Raw genomic sequence first — 11,931 nt, 5'->3', positions numbered from 1 at the left:
TACCCACAGCAGGGATCCAACAACTTACATTTCAGGTCTTTAGGACTCCAGCAGTATTAGATGCGAAGCCCCATATCTTTCCAGAACACACAAGCATACCGTCAGGCTAACTGCTTGCAGGCCAATGGCTGTATTATTTTGACAGAGATGTCATAGCATATCCTCAATATAACCTCTGCAGCCTTAACTGAGAAGCTTACTTCACAGTCTAGAAAGCGCGACTCTCTGTTGTCTTCATCTTAAAAATGAGTTTATTGAACAATATACAAAGTCAGTTAATTTTATTAATCAATACTAATTGTAAGATATGAACCCAAAATCCTGTCATTGGAAGAAACACATATGGAACCTTAAAAAGAAGGGGGGGGGGGGGTTCAGAAGCATTTGGCAGCTAACTAAGTGCTTTATATCAAAAGTTTGATCTAGTTGTGACTAGATAGAAAGTGCTAGCTAGACATAGTAGTCAGTCATGGTTTCAATATTATGCAATATTGCTTTAAAAAAGATCCTCAGTTCAAGTTCAAATGTTTGTGATTTGGGCTAATAGCTTGATGAATTCAAAAGCTTTAAATCTGTTCAAGAAAACCAAGTCTGGTATTTCCCATGCACAAAACAATACCCATTAAATAAATGGGTAAAAATACCACATAGCTCAGCTGCCAGTAAGGAAACCTTCCCAGAAAATCACTATTTGCTCAGCCCTCGATGCTACAAACCCTACTTTATTCCTTTTTCCTGGTTTGCCCAACTGTCCTCTCAATGACTTCTACAATTCAGTGTCTTCTAACTTGTTTGTTTTTCAGTTCTCTTTCCTAAAGCCTTTTTTTCTCTACGATTCTTCAAGCTGCTTTTCCCTTCCCCTTCCCCCTGCCAATACCCCTCAAACATACTGCCATCTTCTCAACAGAGTAACTGAGCTCCTCTTCAATGGATCAAATCTACCTTGACAAATTCACTTTCAGAGCCTGGCCTATTCATTTACTTTCTGTCTGTCCCCATTTTTCCTCCCTGCTGTCTCTGCAATTCTCCAGGAGCCTTGCTGTTGCTTGCCTGCCTTTTTCTTTTGCTTTAGCACATCTACTCATGATGCTCTTTTCGCATACACACCCTCAATTTCTTTGAAACCCACTTTTCTCTCAGCAGCTGCAAGATGCTAACTTGATGTGGCCCATTGCCCACATCTGCACATACGGGAGCTCTACGACACTCTCAGAAGCAACACCCCGTGTAAATACATCAGTGACAAGACACTACATAGAGTCAGTGGCAGCCCTTAGAATCATAGAACCACTTAGGTTGGAAAAGACCTTTAGGATCATCAAGTCCAACTCTTACCCTAGCACTGCCAAATCCACCACTAAACTATCTTCTCCTTAAGTGTATCAACACATCTTTTAAATACCTCCAGGGATGGTGCCTCCCCCACTTCCCTGGGCAGCCTGTTCCAATGCCTGTCAACACTTTTGGTGAAGAAATTTTTCCTAATATCCAATCTAAACCTCCCCAGGTGCAACTTGAGCCCGTTTTCTCTTGTCCTATCATCTGTTACTTCGGAGAAGAGACCAACACACACCTCACTACAACCTCCTTTCAGGTAGCTGTAGAGAGCGATAAGGTCTCCCCTCAGCCTACTCCAGGCTAATCAACCCCAGTTCTTTCAGCTGTTCCTCATAAGACTTGTGCTGAAGACCCTTCACCAGATTTGTTGCCCTTCTCTGGATGTGTTCCAGCACCTCAATGTCCTTCTTGTAGTGAGAGACCCAAAACTGAACACAGTATTTGAGGTGCGGCCTCACCAGTGCTGAGTACAGGGGCACAATCGCTTCCCTACTCCTGCTGGCCACACTATTTCTGATACAGGCCAGGATGCTGTTGGCCTTCTTGGCCACCTGTGCACACTGCTGGCTCATGTTCAGCCAGCTGTCGATGAACACCCCCAGGTCCTTTTCCGCCGGGCAGCTGTCCAGCCACTCTTCCCCAAGCCTGTAGCGTTGCCTGGGGTTGTTGTGACCGAAGTGCAGGACCCAGCACTTGGCTTTGTTAAACCTCATACAATTGGCCTTGGCCCACCAATCCAGCCTGGACAGATCCCTCTGTAGGACCTTTCTACCCTCCAGCAGATTAAGACCCCTGCCATGAACCAAACCCACGCTCACATAAGGACTCTGCAGAGGATAACATCCAATGGACATGATCCTGCTATTGCTGAGTCTAAGAAGTTTCTATAGGGTTATGTTGCTCTTAATACACACATACATTTTAAAACCAATCGTTAGATTACACCGATGGATGGAAAGAACAGACTATTCCCTAAATACTGGACACAGACAGTTCCAGAGAATTGCTACACTAGTGTCAGAGCTGGTCAATAACATCAGTTTATTTCAGAATGAAAGAGAAAGTGAATTTAATACCTCATTCCCTCTAATCCTATATTGCACATTCTTCAGATTAGGATTATCCTCCTACCTATTTAGTTTAGCCACCTCCCAGTGTAGATTCAACTAAGCAGGCAGGCATTTTTATTCTGGGATAAGTATCTACATACTGAACTATTCAAGATTAATAAAAACTAGCTTTACTGTCTATAAACATGCTTACTATCCACAGAATATTGCCTTAGTTGAGCATTTGAGGACAATCCACAATTCTGCTGAACACCAATACAGAGTACAGGAGCCAGCAGAACTTAATTTCCTGGTATCTAGAACCACATCCAACAAGACATTAGTTAACAAGTCCTGACAAGTATATTAATTTATAGCATACACTCATTGTATAACATGTTATAATATGTAGCATATATACTCATTGTATTTCTTGCATTATGTATGATTATCAGTCTCGACACGCAAAACCCACTACCACTTCTTAGCTATAAGCAGTATTTCTTACCTATTATGTGAAAAAACTCCAGCTACAGTACATTGGCTATCAAGTATTGCAAAAGAAGGCCAATACCATAATGCCAAATAAACATGGAACTGTCACAAGATGTGTTAAAAATTATTTCCTACTAATTCTTCTCACAAGATGCTAGAAAAGAGATTACACCATATTTAAAATGCCTATTAAAATAAATGTTTGATCAAGCGACTTCATTTGCCCGATTTTATAGCCTTTCCTAATGTGCTTGACACATTCTGCTGCTTAAGAGATTTTTATTACTTCATCCCATAAAGTGCTTCTTGGCCAGTTATTTTCCAGTACTACCAGATTACGAAAACAAAAGCCTTACTAATTTTTTTCCAACAAATTTTTAAGCAATATAAACAAGGCTGCGCAAAGTCACATACCAGGCAGTGCGAGCATAGAGTCAAATTCTCTGCAGTTGGATACTCCAGTGCTGTCTTCTGCACAGCTCTTCCACAGGTTTTCAAACAACGTGGACGTTGTGATCACACTACCGTGTACAGTGGAGACCTTCCAGTAATTATTCGGCAAAGTAGCTCCAATTATTGCCCACCCACCCAAGCACAAAAGAAAGCCAACAATTTCCAATGCAGCAGACATGCTTGTGAGTAGTAACAGTTAAATATCCCTATAATTAGATTACAATCAAGTGAAGCCTTTCAGAAGCCTCCTTGCTGTTTTATCTCTGGGTTTCACTCCAAAATGAGGCTACCTTTGCTCTTTGCTCAACCCCAGAGATAAGGCTTACAGTGCATGACAATAAGAAGTGGGAGCAGTTCATGATAAAGATACTAACATTTAAAAAAAAAAGGCAATATTAATTCTTTTTCTAATGAGAAGTGACAAAATTAGCATATTCTTAGCCTCAGCCTAGAACGTCCAGTCAGTATTCCTGCAAAATATTTTGTAGGAGTGATAATACTGGCAAATATTTTATCTCTGTCTCTCCTCTGAAGTCAACTAAGGTTTACACATGATTAAAATTGTTTGTAATTTTATTATTGATCTCAAATCAAAATCTTTACTGTGTTATTTTCTTGAGGACTCGAGCATAAAAAGGTTTGAGAATAGGAACTTTGTTCTGTTGCTAGAAAATTTAGCACATTTTTTGGAGTTATGGTCATAAGTAATCCATAGCAACTGTACTGCCAGCTTCCTTCAGGAAGGTTAAGTCTGTGGATGAGTGGTTTCCATTAATATTTTACAGTCTATTGATCTATAGTTAAACTCATGCGGTCTTAAAATAGTCCCACTTACGCTGGAATACAACTGTGATAATGTATGTTTCATGGAAATGAAATGTAAGGCAATAAAGCCAGTTTGACAGACCTATCTCAAAAGGAAAAATAATACATATCAGTTGATTGCATCTGTTTGTCAGAAGATCTTAGTATTAAAAATATATATATATTCTAGGCAAAGTACTGGTATGTTAAACTTGGTTTACTTGCCTCTGCTCTTGACTAGACAAAATCATAGATTCAATTCACATCACCCACTAATGTTAATACCTTAAACTGCTTGTTTATCCAAATGGGGTTAACCATCTCTTGCAGTGATAACCCGTTCTTATCTCCAGGAAATGGAGTCAGAGTTTCTTCATAAAATAATCCTGCTGTGACGCAACATGGTAACAGATTCATAGCATTTACATAAAGACTACCGAAAGGATTAGCCACTGAGAGAGTCACAACTTGCCCATAACAGGTATGTGGGGTTTTTTTTCAAAATTCACTAGTCATTTTGAGCTGATGCTGTAGGTTGGTAGGTTCAGCTGCAAAAGGATACTACAGTGCCACCACATTTTTGCTCCCTTGGCAGCCAGGAGGATCTTTGCCATTGTTTTAAATAAGAACAGATTTGGCAGCACAGCCAGTGCGATCCTGTGCAGCTCTGTATTTGCAATCTTCTAAAGAAACTAGATGGTGTGTGGTAAGAATTTATCTTCTCGGGTGACTTTTACAGAATCCCCTCCTCCTGCTAAGTCACTGCCATTTGAAAATTATGGCATAGTAAAATGAACACACTGTACCAGTATACTAGAATGTCTATATCTCATTGAAAGCCCTTCAAAGACTTTCAAATTAATATATCCATATGCAGGTGCTACTCTGGTGACCTCAGCGATCACTTCGGCTGAGAGCACTTTCAAAGTCGAGTTTACTTGGGAACTTGAATCAAATATCCCCAAATTTTATATTGCTGACAAGGATAAAACAAAAATTAATAATTTCATTCTGAAAAAAATCTCTTCCTAATTAAGAAAGCTATTTCAACAGGCTGTCATAAAGCACACATATAAACAGAAAAGATTAAACTGCAGACCAGGAATACATGAATTTTTCCTATATGGCACTAGGCATTTTAATCATTCCCTTAAGGAAATCACTCTTCAATGGTGTTGAAGAACATAGAGTTATTCACTAAATTTTGTGAACTATAGTTTGGTAAGTGATGGACATAACAGCAAACGCTGCTTTGCAGGAGGCTCTGCATCAGCAGAGTAAAAGAGCTGGTGTTGATATCTTCATATCAATACCATTCATGATGGGGTTTTTCCTTCAGACTTGCTCTAACGCGGTCAGGTGAACTAACTGCCTGTCAATGGCTGGAAGTCGGGAGGTGTGTTCCTGGAGCACATTTCCCCGCTTTCCTTCATCCATGAGGAAACCAATTTGCACAGTCCAAGACCACTCCACAATGCAAACCAAGTGCAGGAAATGGGAATAACTGGAAAATTCATTACAAAAATGTACCCCTGATGCAAGTAAAATGCTAACATAGACATGCCAAGACGTGACTATATACGAACATAGAGAAAAATTGCTCCTAACCTCTCTGATACTCTCAAAACAGAGCATATTTGTGTGTAATATGGTTGAGAGAGGGTTTACAGGCAGAAATAGTGTATTTTAAAATCAGATCAGCCAATACAGTTGGGAAAAAAAATACTCAAAATACTAACATCTTAAATATTTGATCAACATGAACTGTACATTTTTTATCACTTCTATAGATTTCTTTCAAGACCCAGGAATGCTGACTGAGTGCTGTAGAAAGAGAAACAGCCCTGCGACAGAGAGCAATTACTCTGCAGGCAGCTACATGTTGTGCCCATCAGTTGGCTTGAGGATTTTAGGGGACATGCAGTTCTTTGAACAGCTGAAGATGATCCACCAAGCCCTGCCAACCAGGGGTCCTCTCTTCCAATTATGAGGGCCACAGGAAGGGAAGAAAGAGAACCACTGGGAGGCAACTGCTTCAGTTCACCAGGAACTCTTCTGTTCCTAGGGAATATTTTCTTTCCGTGTTGGGTGTAATGAAACTGCATTTTCAAAAAAGGAGGCTGTCCCAGGTTGACGCTGCCTGTCTCCATAACAGGGCTGAAACACCTGTTTCTCCCTGATACATGAGGCAAGGCAGAGGTGCCACACCACTATAAGCATCTGTGCCATCTTGCTACCACGTATGAGAACTGAAGGATTGTTGGCCCCATCTCTAATTTTCAGAAATCATATCTAAGTTTCTAGATGAAAGTTAGGCATCCAGGTATCTATATAGAGGAAGTCTTGGAGAAGAGCATTCTCATACTGGGTACCAGAACAGTATGAAAAGTTGATACTGATGCAATGAGTAGAGTTTTTAAAATCTGTGGAAGGATGATTAGCCTCCTTTTGAGGCTACAAACTCTGGCGTCATTACAGGATGCTGATACTTATTCTTAAATTGGCACCATTGTTATAAAAGCAGCTGAGGCCACCAAAATCAGGGCTCTGAGGAAGAACCACAAATAGAGAGTTAACTTGAGAGTTAACTCTTGAGAGTTAAACTCGTACATTTTAGAGATCTGCCTTACAAATAGGCAGCTCTGACTTCAGTGGAGTCCATGTCTGTGTCAAGAAAAGCAAGTGTTCATGGTTTATGAGATGTATTTGTAGGTTTTGAGCATTGCGCATCAGGAATAAATCAGCTGGAAAGAGTCCAGACAAACAGCTACGACAGTAATCAAGGATCTATAAAGCAGGGAAGGCTTGAAATTATTCCCTGATATAACTCATAAAGTAACTGCACAATACCAGAAGTTGTAAAAGAATAAATGCAAAGTTCTGTTTAAGACAGAAAGCTTAACAAAATACCAGTTTTCAAAATCTGTACTGTTACTTTTTCTACACTCAGTTTTCTGAGGAAAGCACTTAAACATTGGTCCTTCCTAGTCCTTTACTATAAAAAGGTGCTTACATTAAGATATTTTTAAAAATCCACAATAATCCAAACAAATACTTTTCGGTCCCTTACAAAGCCAATTCTTCTCTTTCTATTTGCAAATGAACTACCCTGCTAGCATGGTCTACCTCGGAAAACACAAAAGCATCAGTCATACAGACACATTTTAAGCTGGCCACCTCCAGAACAAATAAACAGATTTAGCACAAAGTATCAAACAAGAGCTGGAATATCTACGAAGCCCTGTCTCACACCAAAGCACAAACAAGCACCAGCGCTCATTGATCTATGATCTGCTTGTAGTTAAGAATTAGGTCGAGTAAAAAGATACTATTTCTTCCATAACAATAAAAAAAAAAAATCTTAGATTCACTGTATATCACCCATACCTCTATGCCAACACAACAGAGATGGCAATAAAGCCACAGCAATTACTAAGTTGAATGGCAGCGTGAAGCATATGGGTTTCACTGGGGCTCTTTAACCTGCCTGCAAGTACTGCAGGACAAATCCTGTCCATACTAGACCCTCTGTGACAACCACAGTCTATGCTGTCCAACTGTGCTAACACGCTGTGCAGAAAGAAGGAATAAAATTACATCCCTGGATTTGATATACATATGCTATGTGCACTTACTGTCTGAACTCAACATGTAGAGAAATTTCCTGCACTGTATTGATCCAAAAGCAGTCACCGCACAGTCCATCCAAAGACCTTCAGAAATCCAGTCTGCAGTAACTAGCACTGTTGCAGTGTCCGAAATTTTCCATCTATTAGACATAGTAGTAACAAGTAAAATGGTGAATCCCGCTAAAGCCAGCAGCAATGCACAAATTTGTAGAGAAGACGATGCCATTCTTCTGACAGGTTGTTTTCAAAGAAGCCTCCCAAAATTTCTGATATTAGAAACCTGTTGAAACAGTTTATACACATACAATATATGGAGTTATCTTTACACAAGCCTGAGTTTCACAAAAACATCAAAAAGATGCCTACCTACAAAATAATTTATCACATAAGAAAACTGCAGAACTGGAATCTGAATCTCATGAAACAACTGGAACACTTAAATGTTCTATGACATCTGAGTATTTTCTTAGGAACACTTTTATTACCATACATGTTTACCACAAAAAATACCAACAGAGCAAAACCAGAAGACCCAGCTGAGGATTTCTCTAATTTGAATTTGCAATGTTTCATCTGTTCCTTACTTGTTAGACAATTCAAAATTCTTTTAAAATTAAAACTATTAAATGCTTTAATAAATTATTCAGCTCCTGATTATAATGCCTACTGATATAAATGTCAAACAAAATAAATTTTGATACTCACGTTTACGATATGCTTCTAACCCGTTTCATCTACCTGCTAGACACTAACGTCAGCACTTTGTGAGGACCAGTTTGATCAAACAAGTGAAAGTTTCATATGCTTTAGGACCTTTCCCCTCATTCTAAAAATCAAGGACCTGGGGCCAAAGCTCTGCCTGAGTGTTGCACAAAAGGCTCAGGCATGGCCTTTCACTATAGCAAAGTTCCAGTGAAATGGACGACTCAGATAAGAAAATTATAACAAAATCATGTAAGTTAGTACTAAAGATGCTCAGATTAACCTGGAAACCAATGGCATATAATTAGCATTGTCAGTGCCACTGAGCTGCCCATGCACCATCAGACTCCAAAGCAATACAGAAAAATATTACTACAATTTTCATGACCATTTTACTTGATTTTACATTGTTGCACTTCTCACCAAGACACTGTTTTCATGAAAGGAGGCCTGTGATCATATAAAACAGGCAAACAACTGAAGACGGGATTTGTTTTAGGATGTAGTCCAGACTGCAAAGGAATATGCAAGTTTTCAGCTTTTTAAAAAAAAAAGAATCCAAGCCTCCTCCCATAATCATTCATTGTAAATGACTGCAACACACTGGGAATCTGTTTACATAAGGAAAGAAGGATTAAGTTTATTCCACTCTTAAAAAGGTGTATGTTCCACTATGAAAGTTTAATCTTGCATTGAGAAGGGAGCACTTTTCTCTCGAGTGATTGTGTAACCTCTTCAAAACATACATAACTGTCAACAGAGACTATCTGAAATAAATGATAAATTTAATTTAAGCAACAAATGCAAGCAGTTTTCACACCACATGGGCAGGCAAATAATTCAAATTAATGTTTCCACCTGCTACATAGGTATGACCCATGCAATCACAATTCAATCCTGGCAGTAAGGAAAAGAAAAAAGAACTACATGCTCTGCACCATCACTATGGGTAAGACTTATGTCAAAGCTATAAACACAAAATTCTCATCAAAATACAATAATTTTAAATATCATAGCTTTCAAAGTGGAAATTAGATTCCATGAAAAAACAAATTAACAGCTTTCCTCCAGACCCATCAAAATTCAACGATGTTATAGTAGAACTACAAACACCACCATAAGAGCCCTTCTCACACCTTTAAAATTACTGTCCCGTATTAATGCATCTGTTAGAGGTGATACAACATCCATGAGCTCCTCACTGTGGGTGAGTACTTCTCAACAGAAAGGTGCACATGTGCGCTGAATGTAATGGTTCCATTTCAATTCAATATGCAGGGAAATGTAAAGTGGCAAGAAGCAGCAGCTCCAGTGGCATGGTGCACAAGGGAACAACTGGAAGGTGTTTTGTTTTCCAGATCATCTTAAGACAAGCATGCAAAGAAAACCTCTGCTACTTAGAAAGCAAAGCATGCAGTGCTGGTATTTGAATCCTTAGGGGCCAGGGAGTGGGTCTGGTGTCTCAGTGAGGATTGGGAGCCTGATGATGGGTCTTATATCAGTTAACCACACAAGCCAGGAGCAGAGCCCTAGAGCCTCTCTTGAAATGCATGTCTCCAGTGGGTAAAACAAGGGCCGGTGAAAAAGAAGGGGAGGGGGCCTATTTGTTTGTCTAAACAAATCCATCTTCTTTATATTCTTTATATTTCTCTGCCAGCATTCAAACCCTGCAGTCAGTGCATAGACACCCATCCAGTGGATCGCATTAACTGCAAAGGTGTGGTTTGTGACTTCAGACATGCCCTGAGGCAGGACAGACCTCCCTGGCTCACAGCTGAGGGAGGTCCAACAGCCCAGGACCACTCTGCAACCTCTTTGCAGCTGCTGTTCTTCCTCTCTTCACCTTCCTCTGCCCCAAGGAGCCACTCTCACTCAGCCCTTCCCGACACTGCTGCTACCGCGCAAAACCTACAGGACAGTCCAGACAACACCTTATTCCCGCTGGGCCACCAGTCATGCACAAGACTGCAGTCCCCACACGATGGCAGTGCTGATTTCTTACCACTCTTGTAGTTTTAACGACAGAAGTAATGCCAGCAAAATCCATTGCTTTAACGGGGTAAGAGTTCACTAATAGAAACCACCTGCAAGCGAGAAGCTTTCAAATGCATACAGCTTTTTATTTCAGCTGGCACCACATAAGTCCTCCTCTTTGAACTGGTACCACATACACCTTTACCCTACCCTTCGGGACTTGATTGTACTAGCTGCCACGCACTGTCACTGTTTATAGATTTGAGATGATGGCATCATTAATAGCAAATGTGCTTTGCAACTGTCCCAAGGAAACTGACCATAAACCAAAACCAAATAAATACATAAAGCCTCCAGCATCATCTCTTGCAAACTGCACACATAGGCTATATACACATAAGAGCTGTCATGTGATAAAAACAAGCCCTGGGGGGAGCAGAAAGATCACCTTAACATTAGAAATAGCACAGTCAAAATGCACATGGTTTGAATACAGGACAGGAAGAGTTAACAGAAATATTTAAGTCACTTAAACCTGATAAGGTCTCTGGAAGTAAAAATGAGTGATAAAAGCATCTAAGCTGGAAAGTTAAAACCCTTTGTCTTGGTTTCAGCTGGGATAGAGTTAATTTTCTTCCTAGTAGCTGGTATAGCGCTGTGTTTTGGCTTTAGCATGACAATAATGTTGATAACACACTGATGTTTTAGTTGTTGCTGAGCAGTGCTTACACTAAGTCAAGAACTTTTCAGCTGCTAAAAAGCCTCCAGCATCATCTCTTGCAAACTGCACACATAGGCTATATACACATAAGAGCTGTCATGTGATAAAAACAAGCCCTGGGGGGAGCAGAAAGATCACCTTAACATTAGAAATAGCACAGTCAAAATGCACATGGTTTGAATACAGGACAGGAAGAGTTAACAGAAATATTTAAGTCACTTAAACCTGATAAGGTCTCTGGAAGTAAAAATGAGTGATAAAAGCATCTAAGCTGGAAAGTTAAAACCCTTTGTCTTGGTTTCAGCTGGGATAGAGTTAATTTTCTTCCTAGTAGCTGGTATAGCGCTGTGTTTTGGCTTTAGCATGACAATAATGTTGATAACACACTGATGTTTTAGTTGTTGCTGAGCAGTGCTTACACTAAGTCAAGAACTTTTCAGCTGCTAATACAGCCCTGCCAGCAAGGAGGCTGGCAGGGGACAAGAAGCTGGAAGGGGATGCAGCCAGGACAGCTGACACAAATTGGCCAAATGGATATTCCATACCATACAATGTCCTGATGAAAATAAAACTGGGGGGAGTCGGCCAGGCGGTCATCAGTCAGCAGGTGATGAGCAATCACATTGCTCATTCCTTGTTTTGTATATTCTTTGATCATTATTATTATTTCCCCGTCCTTTTATGTCCTATTAAATTGTCTTTACCTCAACCCAGGAGTTTTGCCTTTTTCCTATTCTCTCCCCCATTCCACTGTGGGGGAGTGGGC

At 40.1% G+C, this 11,931-nt stretch overlaps 1 protein-coding gene across 1 annotated transcript in view; it reads right to left on the bottom strand.

Moving 5' to 3' along the window:
• LOC104617827 (claudin-19-like) overlaps positions 1-7,994 on the bottom strand; it is a 14,365-nt gene extending 6,371 nt beyond the window's left edge. The window contains exon 1 of the mRNA XM_010283253.1: positions 7,775-7,994. Within this exon, the coding sequence (XP_010281555.1) occupies positions 7,775-7,994 (220 nt within the window). The remainder of the gene's footprint in view (positions 1-7,774) is intronic.
• Between the last annotated feature and the right edge of the window lie 3,937 nt (positions 7,995-11,931).

This window comes from Phaethon lepturus, unplaced genomic scaffold (genome assembly GCF_000687285.1).
Source record: "Phaethon lepturus isolate BGI_N335 unplaced genomic scaffold, ASM68728v1 scaffold11360, whole genome shotgun sequence".
NCBI classification, from domain to species: domain Eukaryota; kingdom Metazoa; phylum Chordata; class Aves; order Phaethontiformes; family Phaethontidae; genus Phaethon; species Phaethon lepturus.
The sequence above is the reverse complement of the archived record's forward strand: the minus strand, read 5'-3'. Positions and strand labels throughout refer to the sequence as shown.